The sequence below is a fragment of the Eurypyga helias genome, unplaced genomic scaffold (genome assembly GCF_000690775.1).
Source record: "Eurypyga helias isolate BGI_N326 unplaced genomic scaffold, ASM69077v1 scaffold5955, whole genome shotgun sequence".
NCBI lineage: Eukaryota > Metazoa > Chordata > Aves > Eurypygiformes > Eurypygidae > Eurypyga > Eurypyga helias.
The window spans coordinates 14,245-36,621 of record NW_010253332.1 but is presented as its reverse complement, the minus strand read 5'-3'; the positions used below and the strand labels follow the sequence as shown (position 1 = coordinate 36,621).

Here is a 22,377-nt window from a genome sequence, read left to right as displayed (position 1 = left end):
ATCCAGAGTGTCTGGTTTTTTTGCACTACTTTATTTAATAGATGATCCCATATATACTTTGTTGCATAGTATTAAAATCTTGTTTTGAAGACAGTTAATTCAGTGTAGGTATTTGTTTCCCTCTGCACCAGTATGAATATTTCAGAAACAATGTTTTTTAAACCCCTCCTTGGGTGGAGGAGTGCAGTAATCACTTTTGACCTTAATTTTTGTTGTGCAATTTGACAAGCACCTGATTAGCCCCTTTCTGTCCCATAACATTTAACAATATAGGATTTTTGTAGACCAAAGGTGGAGGGGTTTTCCATAGCTTTTAACTAGCTTTCTGTTGAGAGTTGAGCAGTTCGAATGATCGTACCCTGAAGTGTAGAGTCATGCACCAGGAAAGTGAGGAATGCAGTTATCGGCCTGGTATGTTTGGTTAAGTAACTCAGCTAGCACATCACATGAACTCTGTAGCAAAGATACAAATAGAATTAAGTTCTCCAGAGAGTGGTCAGCTGCCGCAACCGTGAGTTCCATGGTTTTTCGTGCTGTATGACTTCTAGCTCCTACAGCACAAAGATAGTAATAGATCATTAGAAAATAGATCATAGAAACAGCAGGTAACACTTAAATTTGTTGAGGTATCTCAGGCTGCTTGCTGCATGGAGAGGGTATCTTTTAGCCTCCAGAAAGTCACATTTAGAAACTATAATAATTTGCATTTTCATGCCAATATTTTTTTTTAATTGCTATTTGGATAGCTGAAAACAATAAAAGCTCTAACCTGTATTTAAACAGTTGTATGTAAACTAAGTAAAAAAAAAAGTGTATACGTTAGATTTTATAAAGATAATATAAATGTATATGAATTGTATTAAAACTCATCTATTTTTCATTTATTACAGAATTTATTTAATTACGTTTGACAGTTGTTTTGGAGCAGAGGTGTTGAGGGCCAGCAGTTGGTGCACAGTTGAGTTAGTTCAGTGTGAATAATTCACACCACACTCTCCTGACAACATAAGCATCTGTTTTACTTGTGTGGTGGATGGAAATGATTTCTAGGTTATTTCTTGAAGAACTGTTGAGGAGAACCATATGGATTTTGCATATGAAAGTGCTTAGTAATGAAAAGTAATTGAATATTATGCAGTGAAATAAAATATGAAGAAGAGCTTTATAGGCTGATAGAATTCTTGCAGGATTATTTTAAAACAATCATATTGATCACATATGATTGCAGGACTGAAATCTGATTTGTATTATTTACATTAGGTTTTTAGGCATTTATTCCTGCAATCTTAATGAAAGCTTACTATGTATGACTATATATATCCACTGTCTGATTATTCCTTATGTTAGAAATAGTTATGAATATTTAAGTTTTCTTTATGGAAGTTGAGAGCATTTCATTCTGTTAGCTTACACAGGATTATTTGACTGTGGTTTGTTTATCCACTATAACATGAAACACTTGTACTGGATTCAGGAAATAACTTGCTAGAAACATATGTATTGTTGTATAATCAGCTATAGTTGCTCTCTTAGATACTACATAGGTTTATGTACTCAAATAAAATAACATTGGGCTTTATCTCACCTAAGAGAGATCACTTAAAACTGAAGATTTCTTCTTTTTTTTTTTTTCAGTACTTTTAATGATAAAACATTGTGAAATAATTCTTTTAGCGTGCTAGCTTAAAACTTTTTTATTTACAGTAAATTCCATAAAGTTTCATCCAGCTGAGCAAGTGGCTCTTACAGGTATGTAGATTTTTTTTTTTCATATGCTGAGTATGTTAATCATGATGGAAAAGTGTCACTCACTAACATCTTTTTGGTTGTAACCCCTCTTCCTACTGCTTTGTCAGTATCCCTGTTGATTGAACTGTTTTTATACTTTAAGGCATAACAAATCAGAGCTAGATCTTTCCTTTTGTATGTGTTATATCACTGTCATTTGTGTTTACCTGCTCCAAAACACAGTTGGAATCATACATCAGCTCAATGTTTGCAGGTCCATGGGGCCTGATGAGATTGGTCTGAGAGCACTGAAGGGACTGGTGGGTGTTATGGCAGGAACCTTCTCGATCATCTACTGAAGGTCTGGGGAGGCTGGGGAGGTCCCTGCTGACCGGAAGCTAGCCAGTGTTATTCCAGTCTACAAGAAGGGCATGAGGGGAAGACCCAGGGAACTACAGACCTGTTAGTCTAACCTTGGCTTCTGGAAAATTATGAAGATTATACTGGGTACTGTTGAAAGGCATTTAAAGAACAATGCAGTCACTAGGCACAGCCAGGCTCACAAAGGGAGAGTCCTGTTTAACTAATTTGGTATAGGACTGTGGTAAGGTTACCTGCCTCGTGGATGAAGTGGATGTAGTTTTCCTGGATTTTAGTAGGGCTTTGGATACTGTCCCTTACAGCATCCTTCTGAACAAGTTTTCCTCCTGAGGGAGAAGTGTGTTCACAGTGCGCTGGGTGATGAACTGGCTGAAGGGCAGAGCAGAAAGGGTTGTTTGTGGTGAATGGGGCTGTCCCCGGCTGGCGACCCGTCACCAGTGGTGTTCCTCAGCATTCAATTCTGGGGCCAGGCCTGTTCAATGTATTTATCAACAATCTGGATGCAGGAGTGGGATGCACGATTAGCAAGTTTGCTGATGATACCAAACTGGGAGGTGCCGTTGACTCTCTTGAGGGACAAGATGTCTTGCAGAGGGATCTAGATAGATTGGAGCATTGGGCTATGGTTAATGGGATGAAATTTAACAAGTCCAAATGCTGGATTTTACACCTAGGATGGTTTAATGCTGGCACAAGTATAAACTGGGAGAGGAGTTGGCTGGAGAGCAGCCCTACAGAAAGGGATCTGAGGGTGCTGGTCGACAGCAGGATCCATATGAGCCAGCATTGCCTGGCAGCCAAGAGGGCAGACTGCATCCTGGGGTGCACCAAACACAGTATAACCAGCCAGTTAAAAGAGGTGATTATCCAACTGCATTCAGTGTTGGTGCGGCTTCACCTTGAGTACTCTGTGTGGTTCTGGGCGCCACAATCTGAGAAGGAAGTGAAGGTCCTCAAATATATCCAGAGGATGGCAACAAAGCTGATCAAAGGGCTGGAAGACCCTATGAGGATTTTGGGGCTGTCTAGTTTGGAGAAAAGGAGGCTGAGAGGCAGCATTGTTGCTCTCTGCAGCTTCCTGAGGAGGGGAAATGGAGAGGGAGATGCTGATCTCTTCTCCCTGGTATCCAGTGATAGGACATGTGGGAATAGTTCAAAACTGGGTCAGAGGAGGTTTAGACTGGACATTAAGAAGCAGTTCTTTACCAAGAGGGTGGTCAAACACTGGAAGAAGATTCCTAGAGAGGTGGTTGATGCCCCAAGACTGCCAGTGTTTAAGAGGTATTTGGATAATGCCCTTAGTAACATACTTTAACTTTTGGTCAGCCCTGAAAGTGGTCACACAGTTGTGCTAGATGATTGTTATAGGTCCCTTCCAAATGAAATACTCTGTTCCTCTTGAAATACCTGGTAGTTCCAGAAGTAAAGAAAAAGAACATTGTGATATTGAATGTGCAGAAAAAACAGCTTGAAAATGACTGTTAGTGTAAGGTGTTTTCACGACTGAGAGTACCATCAGTGCAGCTTCAGGTTTGAAAACTGTCTCGTGTGGTTAATAATATGGTTCATATGGTCCAGCAATTAGGGCACTAGCTTTGGAATTAGGGAGCTGGATTCAATTTGCTGCTGTTAGGTAAGTCATTGCAAAATAAGGATAACTATTAGAGAGGTTAGAAATTAAAACACTAATTTCTGCATCTACAGTGACCACTTTAAAGGAAGATAGGGAGTAGCATACCTTCTGTCTAGGCTAACAATGATTTAATTGTGGCTGTTCGGATTTTCCTGTTTTTGTAGGCTATCTGTAGGCATTGTTGCAGTACCATAAACAATGTTGCTGTGTAAACTGACTTGTAAAAACCAAACCAAGCACAAGCGGCCCATATCTATTCTGTTATTTTTCTGGGAGGTGATTCTGCAGAGTGTTTCCATTGAAAGTTTTCAGGAAACCTGTTCTTCAGTGTCGCTTGATTGATTTAGACCTGATTAAGATAAAAAATCTTCCTCCCTGATGCAGAATACTGACACCAGAAATAATACAAGGTTGACCTTCTTGCCTCCCTGCTTGGTCTACTAGATGAGTTATTTTTCCTAGTACTTCCATGTACATTGCACTTGCCAGATCTATGCATGCTCCTAGCAAAGCGTTTTTCTTCTGTCTAGAACTCTCAGCACTGTACCCATAAGTATTAGAATGTGTTGGTTCTGTCCGTAACAACAAGAATCTTGAATTTCTCCGTAGTTAATAATGAATGTGTTAGTTTCAAACCCAAATGAAGTCTAAAACCAGATGGTACCTGCTGAGCTGTAAACTGGTGCTAGTTAAAACAGAGTTGCTTAAGGTAGAAGCATGAAAGCTTCACACTTACTCTTTTGGGTTTCTCATTAAAACCACGCTAAAAACATTTAATGGAAGAAATCATTAAAGGAAGAACCACCCCGGTATTCTGAGAAATTTCAAATGAAGGATGGCACCTGTTGATGTATTAAATGCCTTCTTCAAATGTTGAATAACAGAACAGCAGTGATACATGTGTTCTGATGTGTAGCATTTAAGTGTATGTTTTCACTGAAGGAATGATTGATTTGGTAGCTACTTATATTTTGCACAATGAGTTATGTTCTTGTCAGTATTGAAGCAGGGAAAGTAACCACTGATGTTGACTTCCTTCCTGAAAAGGTCATTACTGTATCTGTTAGAAAAAGATGCAACTCAGACAGTATTGCTAAATGTAATGTTGAGGTTGGTTTTTATCGTCCATGGAGATGCTCTTATTTAATTTCTCTCTGTCTCTCTCCCTCTTTCACCTTTCTTCTCCTTGTGCAGCATCTGGAGACCAGACAGCTCACATCTGGAGATACTTAGTACAGTTGCCTGCACCTCAGCCAACTGCAGACTGCAATGTAAGCAATCAACTTACTGCAACTAAACTAGTTGCACAGCAGTTTCATCAGATCCAGGTTTTATGATAAATTTGTATATAATTGCAATCCTGAAATCACATAGTTTTTTTAAAAGGTGTGATTTTAAGGTTTTAGTTTAATAGCTGTATCTCAGCCTTTCTTTCAAAACAGACTCCATGTTTTCAAAGATCTGTGGTGCAGAATAGAATATGCAGCTGCAAGTACATTAGTTGACTTCTTGTTCACAGTAATAAATGAAGTAAATGAACTGTCGAGTAAACTTTTTTGGTAATAATTCAAATAAATAATAATTACGTTCTCTTGAAACAAATTAAATTCTTGTAGCTTAACTTACTGAGGCACCTGTATTAGCTATAGTTGGTATGAATTGAAAACTGATGGTAAAGACTTGTATTTTTGGCATTTATTTAATTGTATCATTAGTGATTACTAATTGGCTCTTGCCAGTGCTCGTGACAGTTCTCTGATGTTGTCCCCCAGCTTTTATTTAGTCAGTATTTACTACAGACTGTCAAATGCTGTATTTCACTTAAAAGCACTCTTGCTAAGTTATGAAGACAAACAGTGTATAGCATGAGCTTCTGAGAAAGCTGAGTAGGGGCAAGAGATGGCTATATAACATGAAATAGATTTCTGGATGGAAAAATGTTTGATTCAGTTTATTTGATTTGGCATTTCCATTTTGAAAGAGCAGTACAAATGTTATCTTTTTCATATCCAAGTATCTTGAAAGAAAAGCATATTTGTCATGCTTAAGTGCAGTAGGGTTCAGAGATCAATGCTTCATGGTCAGCAAAAATTTATTTTGCATCCAGTTTACATCAGCACTGCATGATGACTGCGTAGCAACCAGCAGACAAATATTGATGTCATGATTTTGATGGATAAAAATAAGTCTATAAATGATTGTCTTCCCAAAGATTAAAATAGTCTGTGTCCTGTTAGATGCTTCCTGCCCTTTAAAAATGTAAAGGAAAAATCTTCCTTGATATATGTGCTGCAATGAAACTCAAAGGTAATACGATAAGGGGAATATAAAAAGACTTACCTGCTAGTAAAGGGGACAGAAACTCAGAGCTAAACACTTCAGAAGAGATTTTAAAATTAAGTAGTTATTAAAACTGCATTTAACTTACTGGTATTATCCCTTCAACTAAGTTTTTGATAACGAATATCTGAATAGGCTAGATTCTACAGATTTAAGTTACCCACATCCACATTAAAGGGATTGGGAAGCTTTTAAGCTGTAAAATGTAGCTTAAAGACATTCCTTCCCTTTTATTCTAAATCTTGTTTCTCTTGCGTTTTACAGCAAATGTCTGGAGAAGATGAAGTTGAGTTCTCAGACAAAGATGAACCTGATGGAGATGGAGAAGGTTCTAGTGATTGTCCCACTGTCAGAACCCCGTTAACTTCACTCAAAAGCCATCAGGGAGTGGTCATAGCAGCTGACTGGCTTGTGGGGGGGAAGCAAGCGGTGACAGCGTCGTGGGACAGGACAGCAAATCTGTATGATGTAGAGACTTCCGAACTTGTCCATTCTCTTACAGGTACTTGTTCACTCACAAAAAAGCTAAATTGGTGGGCTAGTTTTATATGTGGGATTATTGTGTAGATATTGAAACCTTGGGGAAAAGTAGGTTGTTTCTCTGGGGTATGATTTGAGTGTGTACAGTACTTGAGCTGCTGCTCAATTTTGTAATGGTTTCTAACATTCCAACCTTGTTAATCCTCTGAGCATGAGTTTGTGTCCTCTTAAGCTTGTGATATATCCTGTGAAGTAGTTGTTTTTAAACTGAATGTTGCCAAACTTCCCTTCCTGCAAAATGGTTTTGCTGTGTTCATGACATTAAGTAGCAACAGCCTGTCGCTACTTAATAATCTCATGAAGTGAGTGGTGGGTTTTTTGCTTTTAAATGTCGTTCTAAATTTTTACAGCAGGAGTAACGTTAGAGTTCAGAATGATTATTATTATTGTTTTGGGGAAACAAATGAAAAATCATCAGCATTTCATTCCAAGTGTATGTGGAAATGAAAAGCCTTATTTTCATTACCTTACACGTTCTCATCTGTGATTGTAGGGCATGACCAAGAGCTAACACATTGTTGTACACATCCCACCCAGCGTCTTGTGGTGACATCATCACGCGATACAACCTTCCGTCTGTGGGATTTCAGAGATCCTTCTATCCATTCTGTGAATGTCTTTCAGGGCCACACAGAGTAAGTGACAATTTCTTCACAAGCTTTTGCAAGTTCCAAAAATGTAGGTGCATTCAGTTGCTAATCTGAACAAAACTCTTCCTGTGCTCTTTCTGAGGTCCTAAGTTCATCCCCCTGTTTTGAAACTGATTTTCAACAGAAACCCCTAGCTGTCCTTCTTCAAATGTTACACAGCAGTATTTAATTTCCAAAAGAGCAGCTAGGGCTCTTGGTGTGATATTGCTTATATGGTAAGGCTAGATAAAACTCCTTAAAGGTGATTTAAGGTGTAAGGGTTGGTTTTTGGCATTAGTTATGACTGTGCTTTAAACGTATTGCCGTAATGCAGCTAATTAAACAGATTACCTGTTTATCCTGATATTTAGTGGGAAATAAAGGTTACTTGTTGGAACCAGTGAGGAAAAAAAAGCAGGATTAATTTTTTTTAGTCTTTAAAATAAATCTTAAAGGAATTAAAGAAATGAGAATTAAATAAGAAATTAAATTAAGGGTACTTATTACCATGTTATGTCAAAGCAATGGTTTTGGTGTAACATTTTTAGTTACCAATTTAGGCTTTAAGTTTTTATACTGCCTACTGTTGATTATGGGCAAATGTAGTCCTGAGAGTCTGTTATGGTGTTGACTCACCTTTCTGTTAATCATAACTTTGACACATGGAAAATGCAGGAAACTTTGAAATACTTTGAAATACTGAGGAAGTGAATCTCTTTTTCAAGATCTTGGGGTCTTCTAACTTGACTGTTGATGAACACAAATTCACCTTCCATCTTCAGGATAAAATATTATTAATCCTAACTCAAAGCAAAGCACTCAAATACTTGTTTACATTTCTATTTTTCATTAATTGAGTTGTGTAGTTTGCATTATGACTGAGTTTCAATAACCACTTTTTCGTTTTCCCATCTGTTGGCTAACATAAAACCTCTTTTTAACCCTCCACCACCACCAGCCCCCCATCCTGTCCCGGACTCATTAGCCTGATAAATATTTGGGGCATGACAACCATCCCATATAAATAGCCATCTTCTCCTAATAGAGGAGCAGGCTTAGTTTTGTGGTCTGTGTTCTAGGATTGTTTCCTGTCGTCATCCTTCTAGTCTTCCATGGCTTTTTCTAGAAGGACTTGTGAAAGTTGGAATTTTTTGTGTCCATTGGTGCTTGTAATTTTTTCTGAGCTAATTAACTGCTTTGTCCCAGAGCATTTTTCTTTCCCCGAAAAAAAGGAACATGATTGACATTAGTGTTTTTCCATATGTGTGCTGAGACCAAATGATGTTTATCTGGAGTGATGGTGGATACTGTAAAAGCTGTTAGCTGGTACTTTGGCTTCTACCACTGAGACCTGTAAACTGTCAGGGAGTTTGCTTTTTCTGAGTGGAACAGACCTTGAGCAATGTCTTAGGTTGCTCTCATGCTAGCTTTTAGATGTCTTCATGTTTGTGTTTCTGTTGTATCATCTGTCTCCATTTTTTTTCTTTAAATGTGTAAGTTTTTAGTATTGACATAGGCTTTTCCACCAAATACACTTTAACTTTTAAAAGTCTCTAAACTGACTTTACTGTTTAATGCCTAAGGTTGTTCAGCACTCTGTTTTGTTGAAGAGATGCTTCTGTTACGGAAGATGAGATTCTGCCGAGGAATGCAATCAGGGGGCAGATGGGAGATTGGTATTTTGCAGTCAAGACATACTTTGAGGGTGTTGTGATTTAACTCTGCCCAGCAAAATACCACAAAGCTGCTCTCACATCTACTTCATTGTACTGTTTATTAGCAAAATATTTTTAAATTACTCTCAAATCAACACTGTAACAATCTTCTCCCATTAGGCAGCACAGAGGAGACAATTTTATCTGTTGACTGGAAACTACATATACTGAAGATGTTTTTTTGGCTTTCCTGAATGTCTATTTGAATAATTTGCCAAGTTTTAAATATTTTGATGGGCTCTTGGCGTCAGTTCTGTAACTTGAATGTTACAGTCATTAACGCTGATGATTTTAAAATCTTTAACCATAAGTTTTACTAGCCTCTTGCTAAATAGTACCTGATGAATATCTGTCCAGAGCTCATAGAACAGGATTTTTTCCTGTGTATTTCACCAGATCAACTCCTAACACGCTAAACCAGTATAACTAGATGCCAAACGTCTCAATCGTGAGGCCAACGTACAGTGTTGTGTTGTAGTCCCAGATATCTTTACCCTATCCCAACATTCCTTCTCACCAGGGATTCAAACCAGCACTGAATCCTAGTGGTGCATGGCGTGGAATTTAAATTTTGTTCCCTTGCACCCTGTTGGGCTGTTGTACAGAGCAGCCTGACAGCGCCAGCATGAGACCACTGCACTGCCCATGACCCCCATCTGTGGAAGGCTGCAAAATGCAGGCTGGGGGGTTCTTTAGTGCCTGATCCCGAAGTCAATGGGGGGTGAACTGCTGCTGCCTCTCAAAACTTTGCATCTGGCGTGGGATTCCTGCCCCCAAGAGCAATTTTTAGTTTTGGAAATGTGAGGGAGGGGATTGAGCCTTTAAACCTGCTCAGAAATGCAGGGTTTTTTTTTTTTCCCTGCAGTGTTATGGTTTGTGTTTGTGTGCTGGTTGTGGCTGGGATAGGTAGTTGGTAGGTGTCTGTGAAACAGTGTTAAGACAAGGGTGTTGTCGTTACTGCTGAGCAGCGCTTGCACAAAGTCAGGGCGTTTTCTGCACCTCACACTACCCCACCAGCGAGGAGGCTTGGGGTGCACGAGAAGTTGGGAGGGGACACAGCTGGAACAGCTGACCCCAGCTGACCAGAGGATATCCCATACCGTATGACATCATGCTCACCAGTAAACTAGGGGGAAGATTTGCTGGGGGGCCGCTGCTTGGGGGCCACTGCTCGGGGACTGGCCAGGAATCTGTCGTTTGGTGATGAGCAATTGTTTCCATTTACATTATTTCTATTTCCTGGGGTTTATTTCTCTCTTGTTTTCCCTTTCATTACAATTTGTACTACTACTCTGCTATTTTATTTCAATATTTAAACTGTTCTTATCTCAACCCATGATTCTTAGCCTTCCAGTTCCCTTCCTGCCATCCTGTTGGGGGAAGGTGGAGTGAGGGAGTGACTGTGTGGTGCTTAGTTGCTGCCTGTTGCCAGCTGTTTATATATACCAGCTATGAGAGGTTATTTGTATTTTAAGTGGAAAAGAAATCAACTATTATTTTAGTGTTCCGAGCAAATAACTGTTTGCTTTATTAAAAGCAGAATGTTTCTTACAGCATACGTCTGTGACAGTCCAAAAAAATAATCCTCCAGTAAGGCCAGAAGGAATCCGTTGTGATCAGCATGACTGTCTTGAGCTTCTTACATTGCCTTTTGAGATAGGAAGTGATTTTAGTAGAATTGCCAACTGTATATTAGGTTGTTACAATGATAAAGATTTCATCTTAGCCCTCGGTAAATTCTATGGATTGCTCATCCCAGTGTTTAGTTCACCTCCCTGTTAAACTTTTTGTACCTTCCTAGTCTGGGTTTGTCTAGCTTCCCTTTCTAGCTGCTGGATTTTATTTTGAAGAGCTTTGATTCCTATATTAATAGATACTTAGGTGATGATAAAAGCTTCCTGTATTTTCCTTCTCTGCAAATTACCAGTTCTTTTTTACAAGTTAGCTATGTTGCCTCTAAGTAGGTTTTCCAGTGTATTTTGACATTTATGTATCCAAAGGCCAAGTTTAGCACATTGGTAGTACTTTTGCACTTCAAGCCTGCGTTCAGCTGAGCCTTCAAAGTACATTCAGATCTTTATCAAAATTGCATCTTCTCCAGATCGGTAAACGTTGCTTGTTTACATTTTTCTTATAGATGACTGTTTCAGTTCAGTATGTGAGTTACTTGCCTGTGCCCTGCTCGCATTGTGAGAAAAAGATCTTCTCGCATTTTCTTGTAGGTTTGCCATGCCCCCAGTTCGTTTCACTTACTTATTCTCTGCTGATTAAAAAATAATGAAATGGTATGGAAGTAAGACTAATTTTTGCTTAAATATAAATCTTGCTATTTTCTGATTTTGTGTGCACACCAACAGGAATTTTTATTACTAGTGCTGTTAATCCCCGGTCACATCCCCTTTTGAGATGTTTAACAGAGACCTGGGAAAAAGTTACATTTATATTCTCATCCAGACACTTGTTGCACGTTAATTAAACTGACTTTGAGTTAAAGCCTCGAAAAATTACAGTGGGAACTCAAATTCCAACACCTTTTTCCCAGCAGATACTGTTTTAAAATACTTGTTTGATAACGTACAGTACCAGCTGTTCTCTTACTGGGAAATGAGTGAATTTTGAGGTTGTGGATTAGAACTCTTCAAGTTGAACTAAAGAGGTGCTCTGAAGAGCAAAATGCTTGTGGCGTTTACATGGCAATTTTCATTCAGCTTCACTGCTGCTGTTTGCCGACCCCTGCACAGCCGTGTCCTCTCAGGGCTCTGATGACCACTCTTTGTCCAGTGTCATGGTGTAGTTAGTTGCACAACTGTGGCGTTAACATGCTCTTGCATATATGCTTGATGAAAACAGTCTGTACAGGTCCAGCCAAGTACTTTACAGATTTTGTATCTTTTTTTCTAAAGGTTTAATAACACTGGAAATAAATTAATACCCTGTTGGCAACAGAATGCTTATTAGCTACTGGATTCATATACATCTTGTAAACCATACACTGCTTTTGCTACGTATTTGTAGTAAGTTGAGGCTTGTATGCAGCTGAAGAGTTACCTGGTAAATATTAGTGTTTTGTGTTGATTAGTGACTGTTAGAGGTACATGGTGGTTGGGCACATATCTCTTGAAAAGCTTGAATGAAAATGTTCAGGACTTCCAAGCCTGGACTTGCAGACACCATCCTTCAAAGAGTAAAATGTTGTCTTCTGAAGCAGCTTCGGGTTCCTATCCTTAAGTGAGTATCTTTTGTTCATGCTTCTTGATTGGTCAGTGTATAGTTATGCACCAACTTGTGATGGCAGTTAAGTGCATTTTTGGCTTTAAAAAAAATAATAGAATTTGAGCAGGTACTTTAGATGTAGCCAAAAAATACCACCAGGTATGTTTATGACTTCTGAAACTTACTGATCTTTGTAGCTAGGTTGAACCAGTGCATTGAATTTGAATGTGCATTAGCTGTTCAATCTACATCTTTGTGTTACTTTCTGAGCAAACCCTGAGAAAAAGATTGCCAAAAGTGGATCTTAAGTTATTTGTGACAGAGGGCTGAACAAGGTGGCTTACAGCACTTTCAGACTACAGCATATTCCTTCTCCTCTCACTCTGGTTGGGTGGCTACAGGAGGTCAGAGGGGAAAGTTCCTGTTCATTTGCTGTCTGTACCTCTCTGAATATGCTCTGAGTTGTGCTGCATCCTGAGAACTTTGAAACTAGAGAATTGCAAATACGTCTTGCTTCTTTAACTTTTCGTCTTCCAACTCCTGTGCTTGCTTGAAAATCTGAATTTAAAAAAATGTAAGTACTTAAGCAGCAGGTGATTAGGATGCTGGGCTGAATTCTGACATTTAGTGACTGGGGAATTAACATCAAAATGGCATTCTGTATCGAGACTAATAATTGCTTTGGTTTCATGGACTCTCAAGTTTGCCAAAGGCAGGTGGCTTTCCCAACGTTCTTTATTCTGCAAGCCTTAATTCTCATACCCTGATATGTGTCTGTCTTGTTCTTGAAGTCATGGCGGGGGAAGTGCCTTCTCTTGAGGCAGCAACATCATTAGATATCCCCAATATTATAAGGTCACCGTTAGGTATTATTCAGCCACACTGTCTTGGTGAAGCTAAAGCATATCTAGATGTAGTTCTAAAAATGCAAGTTTTGCACCTTTGAGTAAAAGCTGTTCTAGGAAAGGGAGTCAGTCAGTGCCAACCAAAATGTCACAAGTTGGCTGCGGTCAGTGGAGTTCGACCAGTGTGAAGCATCTGTTCTTTTCCAGATAGTCCTGTTCTTGCTTCAGCTATTAATGCTGTCAGTGTTCTTTGTCTGCTGCTTTTCTGTTGTTTCTAATCAAAGAATGCCTTAGGCACTCGCCATGTGTGGATTCTCCATCCAGCTTGTGTGAGAAATGCAAAATTTTCCTGATGAAACATTCGTTATTTCCCCTCCCCACACCTTACTGATTAACGAGATGATTCTGAGAGTACTGTTCCTACCTTGTTCTGTCTGTGGTGGGTTTCTTTTAATTTCTCTTGCATTTCATTGAAAAAGCCCCCAAACTTGCCTTTGAAACACTGTTCTGAACCCACATTTACATATGCATTTTATTTAAATGAAAATTATGGCCTGGACTTCAAGCTCCAGGGTTAGTTTTTTAAAATTTTGTGCTTCTAAAGTTGTACATGTAAACCAAAAGGTTATATTATGACATATATGTAAGAGAACATGTTAAGATTTCAACAGGTTCCTTAGTTGTGAGCAGCCTTACTAGCTGATAGCTGAAGCTTGCAGCTTTTAATTTCTCTAACTTCCCATGTTGTTAGCTTCTTTGTGAATCTGTTTCAGGATGGGCTGGGGCCAGCATGTTGTACATGTCTTCAGCTCATCCAAGTTACCCCTATTTTCTCTCTTGCACAGTTTGAATACCCTGTTTTCTCCCAACCCAACACTGTCATGGAGTTGTCAAAAGTGCCAAAAAAGCTATTCGGAAGACAGTTTTCTTTCATAGTTTTGTTTCCTTTATGTTCTTGAACCTTTCCTGTTGTCACTGGTGAACTTCCTCATGGTAAATATTTCTTCCTAATTAATAAAGAAAAATAAAATATTGAATAAACTACCCCTTAAGCTCTAAGAGTGAGTTCTTAAAATTAAAAACCATGTAGCTAAAACAAAAAAAAAAGTCTTTAAGGGCTTTATTTTGGGGAATGGAATATGTAATGTACAAAGCTTGACTGCACTCGGTGTTAGCCATTAGAGGTTTGTCAGTCACTTCAGAAAAGATGTAGGCAATAAATATGTATGCAGTTGCTTATGAGTGCTTTGAACTTCCCTACAATAGATGGAGGGAATCTTAATTCCATTCTCAAATGCATGCACGGCAAAGTGCTGTGTTTTTTTTCAAATGACCCACAAAAGAGCGTAGCCAAAAGCCTTTTCTTTGATTCCTATTGAGCAGGGCATAACGTTTTATGGTGTGTTGTCCTTTTAAAGCTTACACAGCATATGCTGCAATACTGCAGGGATAGAAGGACCTTTTTTATCCCATCATAAATGTAATGCAATTGATTTTAAAAATATCTGCACCTTAACTGATTTACTAGTTTGCTAATTTACTAATTTACTAACTAATTCTCATAAAGCTAGTTATTTTCAATCCTTTATCATTTTATTATTTTAAGACAATGGTGAGCAAAGTAGATACTGACATTTTTGTCTAAATGTTATGAAACACACATTTCTGGAATAGACATTGTTGATTTGAAATACTGAAAAAAATATTACTCTTCAGTGCTGACAGTTGTCTCTGAATTCTCTCCACCCCCCCTTCTGTGTTAATCCCTTCATGCTTTCTTCTTACCGTTTCTCAAGTTGGAGGAAAAAGTTGCGCTGATATTTGAAGATAAATCCACAAGCAGACTTTGGGAATTGTAAGTGTAGCTCTTCCTGGAGTCAAGTGCCTTTAGCACTTTTAAAACCTGAGCGCACAACCAGACCTGGAGGTCCTGGGACTCCTGTGGCGTGTGCCGTCACCCTTTCAGATGAGCAAACTCTTGTCCACATCTGGAGGCTTTAAACCCAGGTCCTGGCTCCCCCCCAGCCTGCAGACTGCTCTGTGTGGGGATACACTTGGTTCCCCTAAAAGGAAGAAAACTCTTGTGCAGGAAATGCTGTCCCAAATAAAGCTTCCTGGTTTTGTTCTTGAATTTCACTACTTAAAATGAGAAGCATGTTTAAGCACTCGGATGTTTAGTTAAACTACAGTTTGGTTTTCATTGAATAAATTTATCTGAAAGCTCTGTTCTAGTCTGTTTTCTCCAGAACTTCATCCCACACACAGATTAATGCTTACAGGTAGGTGCCTTTTCACAGGCAGGAAAACACGTCTCCCAGTGTTCAGCAGTAGATCCCCGTATAGGCTGCAAATCAAACCGGGAAGAGCAGCGTTAACTTTTTGGTTTTGGTGCATTGCTGATAAGGGGTTTGCATCAGCATTTCATGGGCCAACATTTTCAACAATTTTTTTTTATTTTCCCCCATTCCTTTTCCTCTGGTAAGTGTGAAATTTCAGCAGATTGTTATGCAAAGCAGTTCTGTGTCTCAGTGTGACTGGGGAGACAGCTGTTCGGCCTAATGAGGAGTGCTAGCGCTACAGTATTTCTGTTGATTGAGACCCACGGAGGGAGCAGGATGTGCGAGGCCAGGCAGCGGTGTGTGGTGAGGAAGTGCCACGCTGTCAGCTGGAAATACACGCTCGGCTGCTCCCTACGACAAGATAAATGAGTTTTGCTGGGGTTTGGCGCAGGCTGAAGCTTTTCTGGAGGATGGTTGTAGCGCACCAAACTCCCTGCGGGACCCACGGTTTGAAGTGTCATAAGACTGCTTCCTCTTTGCCAGTTTTTTTTTTTTTATGTCCTACAATACCTGTCATCTTTTTGAGTTATTAAAAACCTAATGCCTTCTAGCATTCTATTAACACGGGGCTGGTGATCTTTTGTTGACACTTTATTAATTTAGCCAATGGGATGTTAGCCACCGTTTTACCTGGGTTAGAAGAAACTGAAGACTGTCAACAGAAAGTAAAATTAGCCACATGAAAATAAAGGAAAGAGGTCTTTTAATTTTTGTGGTATGGGTGGGATTAGGGAGGCAATACTTTTGGAAGGTTATTTGTATATTAGCTGCTCTGCCATCTTCTTTCTTCCCACACAGACTTTGCTTCCCCTTCTTCTCCCTTTCCCTCTGTAGCTGGGCTGAAATCCTATTTTAATTTATAAGTAGGAAATGGCCTTTCTTCTTGTTGCTCTTTTGTCTTAATTGAAAAAACCCAAAATGATGAGATACATCTGTCTCACCTTAGGAGATGCCCTGGTTTGGAATAGCAGAGGAGACAAAGCATGATCTGTAGTGCGTAGAAAAACCTATGATTGCTCATGTTTTCTGAAGTCAGTAGTGTTGTTCGTGGTCTTGAATTTAAATGTATGTGTTCTTTTAAATATTAACTCAATATGTTCCACTTTGAAACCAAACCAAAACAACCACCTGGTCTTTATTCCAGTGACAGTCAGGTTCTGATAACCCCCCGCCTTGAATTGTCAGGTTGCTGAGAATGATGCTGCTTTTGGTCTTTTTAGAATTTATATTGTTACTTAAAACTTCTCGTCTTGCACCCTTATTTTGAAATAAGATATCTTTGAGAGTTGAATTGAGTGTATCTATAGGTTCCCCTAGAAGAGTAATGTTTGTTTTTTTTTAAAGCCTATTATCTAGGACTGTGACACAGTTATCCATATGCTATCCATATGCTGTTTGCTTTGAACCTGTGACCAAAACTCTTGATCATAAACAATGGGTTCAGTGAAAAGAGCTGTTATATCTAGCCTTTGAATTCAAAGCCCCTTATGAAAAAAGACTGTTGTAGTCCCGTGCACTTGCGAATAGTGCATCTCCCAGCCGGCAGTGCCTTAAGGGGTGAGCTGTTGGGAGGGTAGGCAGAGAACCAAGACTACTACACACCTCTGAAGATGTCACTGAAAATGGCCTGGCAGCCTTCCCTTTGCCTTTGTACCACTTGCCCAGTCACCAGACTGAGCTACAGAAGAACTAATTGACTTTTTTTTAAATTTTACAACCTTTTTCTTGGTGAACCCAGTAATATCTGAATGAATTGTTGAACTGAAACCAGTACTGAACAAGATTTTGCTTCCTGTTGAGTGTCTTTGCTTTTACAGGAGCAGAAAGGGTAGAGCTAACCTAAAGTTGGCATTCTTTTTGCATGGTGAGAGTTTCAGATGTTTTCATTGGAAAGATGATACATCTAAGAATGAGAGAACTTTGTGGTCAAAGAAACTTAACTGTGTTTGACAGTGATACGTGATAAAGGAGAACCAATATGAGATCAAAGAAGCTGGGAAGCTGTTTAAAGTTGTGGGAAAAAAAAAAGCTTCCAAAATTGGAGAGTTATTTTAAGACAGTTTTGCAACATATTCCAACTGTAATAGGAATAAAATGTATGATGGGAAAACAGATCAGTGTGTTGGCAGCAGAATACTAAACTGCCTTGTATTCATGAACATGGAGTGTTTCTATGGCTTGAATCCCTTATACTGTTGTATACAAGGAAGTCTCCCAATACGTACAAAATATGGGGATTTAATAGCGAATTTTAAACTTGTACACAACACTTTTTCACATGTGTTACAGCACTATGGAGTGTTTTACAGTATTTAGCTTAGGAATATGACAGCTTGGATGAAGAGTTAGTGGGGAGAGAAATGCAGGCATTAGTAAGTTTAATAGAGGTCAGGCTGGTGGAAAACAAGTGCTGTGAGAAGAATATGCTAGCCCTATTCTGCAGCAATTTGACTATGTGAATGAGTTTTCTTGCCAAATGTGAAGGTGCCTGATGAGAGAGACTCATCAGTTGTTGCCTTCGTGTATGTTGTAACTTTTTGACTTTTGGTTCATAAAGTCTAGAAGATGAGGCAAAGGCCTCTTGGTCCTCATCGTAATCATCTCCCTGGTAGCTTAGCTGCACTCTAATAATGCATTAGGAAATTTGGTATCATGAATAAAGTGGGCCGTCATCCTAATTAAAACTTAATTTGGTGTCAATTTAAATTAAGAGGCTTGCATAAACTGGTCCATTGTGACCTGGCTAGTGCTAATCTCAATCAGCAGCTTGGACAAGATATGAATTCAAATTTCTGCAGAACAACCAAAGTGACAGTAACAACTGACAACTTAAATTAAAATTACTAAATTCTAAGAAATTGATGTGCATGACCCAAGTTACAAGATAGGTCATTAAATCAAGTCTGTAGAAACAGACTTGAGAAGCTGTCCCTAATGATTTTAGGGAGAGACAAAAATGCTTTGTTAGTGCATTGTATGGGCAGAAAATAACTGACTTTGAGTTGAGAATTCACACGATAGTAAAATGAATACAGTAGTACAAAGACTTTAATTGGTTAATATGAAATGATAGGTAGAAGATGTAAAAAAACCACCCCAACCAAACGTAATAACAAACCAGTTAATCAACCGAAGAATTACTAATTTAAGCTCAGCAGCATACTGTTCTCTGAAAGTGTAAAAACATAGATAATAAAATTCTAAAATAAAATTCTTTAGTTTTCTGAAAGTAATAGGTTGCACTTCCAATTGCTAGAAATACTTTCAGAAACCTTTCTCTGGTTGCCCCTGTGCATTTATAGACATAATGGGTAAAATTTGCCAAACTGTCTGGTCATGCTTCTTACTACTACTGCTTGCTGGTTTTTTTTGTTGGATTCTTGGACTTCAGCTACTTGTAAAATAGGATCAATTAGAAATTACTAGATTACTGTAGATCTTGGTGGTGGAGTTACACTGGAAACTCTGTGCATGTATTACAGCATGTTTAGGTGTGTACACAAAACAGCACTAGTTACATCTCAGATAAGTATTTTGGGTCTCCTCAGTGTCTGTGCTGTGAATGGCAAATGCCTGAGGTGGTTCTACGGAATTCTTTGGGTGGAGGGTAACAGAACTTGACTACCAGTCTCAAAACACTTGAGAAGAGGAATTGTACCGTATGCTACTAACTCAGCTTTTCTTGTCTGAAAAGCCTACTGGACATAAATACAGAACTGTAAAAGTTAATTCATGTTTCAAGACTGGCCTTGTTTAGCTCATATTAGGATTGGTGGAATATGAGAGATGCTTCCAGAGTGACTCTCCATGGTTGTGCTTCTTTTCTTAGCACTTGGGCCAATCAAGCCCTGTATATCTTAAATGACACGCCTGTGTGTAAGAATATTTTTTTATGTAAAATATCCACTTGGAGTTTTAATTTTCAGGTTATTTAGGTTAAAAATAAAAAAAAAGGCAAGTTATATTTTAGAGGAAACACGGGAACAGAAAACAACTTTAAATCAGATGCTAATTTAATAAAGAACCTCAGAGCTTGACATCTTTCTTTATACTCCTGTTTGTTCAGCACTGTGACATCTGCAGTTTTCACTGTGGGAGACAATGTTGTTTCTGGTAGTGATGACCGTACTGTAAAAGTCTGGGATTTGAAAAACATGAGGTCTCCTATTGCAACCATCCGTACAGATTCTGCAGTCAACAGGTAAGATCATCTCCGAGTCACGATTTTTCTTAATTCACTGAATATACATTTAATTTTGGTCACTAAAATGAAAGTTGAGGTGTATGGGATTTTGAAAAAGGTCTGAAGTGGTTTTATAAAATGCAGATATAGTCAACACTGAATTCCAGTGAATACGTTGTACTGATTTTCTGAGTGTTTTTTATATGGGATGCAGATGTTGAGGCTGTTTGAGCATCTAGTACAGTAGAAAGCACCTTAATCATTTAATTCTTTTTTTCACTTGCCAATTCCAATCAGGAAAAATTGAACTGTATCACTTCTCAGGAGCATAAACTTGTACTGTCAAGTTCTATTTGCCAGGCTCACCGTCTTGTACATAACCTACTTTTGTCTGCTCTGCAGGATTAACGTATGTGTTGGTCAAAGGATCATCGCCCTTCCACATGACAACCGACAGGTCAGATTATTTGACATGTCAGGAGTGCGATTAGCACGCCTCCCCCGCAGTAATAGACAGGTAACTGAGTATTTGTAGCCTTCAACTATGTCTGCTCTTCTTTCATACAAGGTTAAAGCTAGGATTTGCTCTCTTCAGTTTAAAAGCTGAATGCACGCTAAAAGCCACTTGTCTGTACAGATACGCTGTCGTTAGTTATTGAAAATGACCAGCACACAAGTAACATAACTTGAATTTTATTAATTGGAATTGGAAATGATGTTTCAACTGGATTTTACCATCATTTTTGTCTTTACTAATGTCAGGCTGATGTCTGCCTTCTCTATGAAATGGAAAGAAGTGTTTAAGGGCATTTCAAATGTGTTTTAATGTCTTGATGTCAGTCTTTTCAGAATGTGACTCTCGGTGAGATTTAAGGGTTTCCACCCCCCCACCCCCACCCCCAATTTTATAAATAAAAATCCAAGAAAAATTGCGGGTCAGTTTTACAAGCTCCCCTTCTGTGATTTGGTGATCTTTTTTTGTTACTACTATTCCATGCCAATGCACATAGATTATTGCTATTTGATACTAAGAAGTACTAAACCATCCTTGCTGCAGCCAACAGGTTTTGGGCATTTGTGGTGCTGTTTGGCATGGCAGGCATCACAAATGGATCCCTACATACTAATGGAGCAATGACACTAAGTGAAATTAATTGGATTGTGCTACTTCAGTGGACTCTTTTTGGGTGGATTCAGCAGCCCTTGACAGAATTTAGGGAGGGGTTTTAAGACTTGTTTAGTCTTTGTCTCTTCCTAGTTTGGTGTCTTTTTAGTCTACTGTTTAGTCTTGATTTTTCTTTTTTTCTCCTGTTTGTTGTTGGGTTTTTTTAAAATTTATTTCTCAATATTTCCATTCAGGCTGACACTACTGAAATAATGGCAATTTATTTTTTTTTCTTTCATTAACTTAAACATTGGTCAGAATCCTCCTTGGGCCATCTTTGTTACTATTGGACTTGAACAGCAAATAAGGCTTTGGTTTTCCTCAGGATGACATTCCTCCTGCTGTAGTAATATCCTTCCTGAATTATGAATGTGGACACTTGATCTTGCAGGTTTATAACAAAGTAGTTGGCAGCAAGTAGTTCCATATTTTAAGATTGCTTTTAATAATAAAAATGCTAAAATCAAAATTCTGTTTCTTTTGTAAATAAAGTGTAATTAGATAGCGAACTTGGAAAACTCAAAAGTTTTGATGCACCTGTTGTATGCTTCTGCCATTAAGGGCTTGGTGCTGGTATTAGAGTGTGCTCATGCGATGAGACTTTCTGCTGCTTTTAATTAATTCTCATAGTTATGAGGATTTTTACCTTGCAGATGAAAGTAACGGTGACCTTTAGGATTCTTGAGTGCTGTTTGTAGAAACTGGTGTGAGCATTAGCAAGTTTGCATTCCGAGTCTCACTGACTTGTTGACTTAGAAGCTTTCAAAATACATCACAAGTAATACTGCTGTCTCTTGAACTGTCCTAGGGCCACAGGAGAATGGTGTGCTGCTCAGCGTGGAGCGAGGACCACCCAATCTGTAACCTCTTCACGTGTGGGTTTGATCGTCAGGCTATTGGCTGGAACATCAACATCCCTGCTTTGTTACAAGAAAAATGAAATGCTGGAAGAATTTTTGTGTTTTACGTTGCCATGGACTTCTACACTTTTTGCAGACTTTTCTGGATACTGGTCTGCTGTCGCTGTAAAGGCTCTTCCTGAAGTGGAGACTTTAGCAAATGTTGTTCTTGTGCACAGCCTGCATGAATTGTACAGAAAATGTGATTTTTTTTTTTTAAACTTAGTTGGTCTTGTGTATGAACTTTTTCTATTTTGGCATCCACTGGTCAACATGTTCGCTGTTGCATAGAGCACATAAATGTTCATAAGTTATTTAGCATTTAATAAATACACAGTAGGGCATTACACTTGTGACATAAATGTGAAACTTAGGTAATTCATGTAGAGAGTGTATAGCAGTCTGTTACGTTTTACCATGGCTCTACATATCTGCCTTGTGTTGCAACGAGTCTGCAGGGCTACCACTTTGAAATGAAGTGTGAATTTCACTAGTTGTATGATTGTAAACATTTTCTTGTTTGCATCTGGTTTGGGATACTTTTTTCAGTGCTGCAATATAGTGCAACTTCAACTCCATTTTTATTCCAGTTACTGGAGAAATAGTAGATTTGGGGAGGAAAATGCAAGCAACTTGTAGTGAGTGTAGACTGCCAGGTGTACGTGGAATGCTTTTTGTACTTTTTCCTTTGAAAAAGAAAAATATTCCTACTGCCCTTCTTATATAAAGTGATTCTAAAATCTCATGGCATTTCATACTAGCACAAA

The 22,377-nt window shown here is 38.7% G+C and overlaps 1 protein-coding gene across 1 annotated transcript in view; it reads left to right on the top strand.

Moving 5' to 3' along the window:
* Positions 1-22,029, top strand: part of WDR37 (WD repeat domain 37) — a 36,024-nt gene extending 13,995 nt beyond the window's left edge. Inside the window, exons 7-13 of the mRNA XM_010152625.1 lie at positions 1,705-1,749; positions 4,937-5,013; positions 6,347-6,584; positions 7,116-7,257; positions 19,430-19,564; positions 19,949-20,063; positions 21,520-22,029. Of these exons, the coding sequence (XP_010150927.1) occupies positions 1,705-1,749; positions 4,937-5,013; positions 6,347-6,584; positions 7,116-7,257; positions 19,430-19,564; positions 19,949-20,063; positions 21,520-21,651 (884 nt within the window). The 3' untranslated portion in view covers positions 21,652-22,029. The remainder of the gene's footprint in view (positions 1-1,704; positions 1,750-4,936; positions 5,014-6,346; positions 6,585-7,115; positions 7,258-19,429; positions 19,565-19,948; positions 20,064-21,519) is intronic.
* Positions 22,030-22,377: the final 348 nt, after the last annotated feature.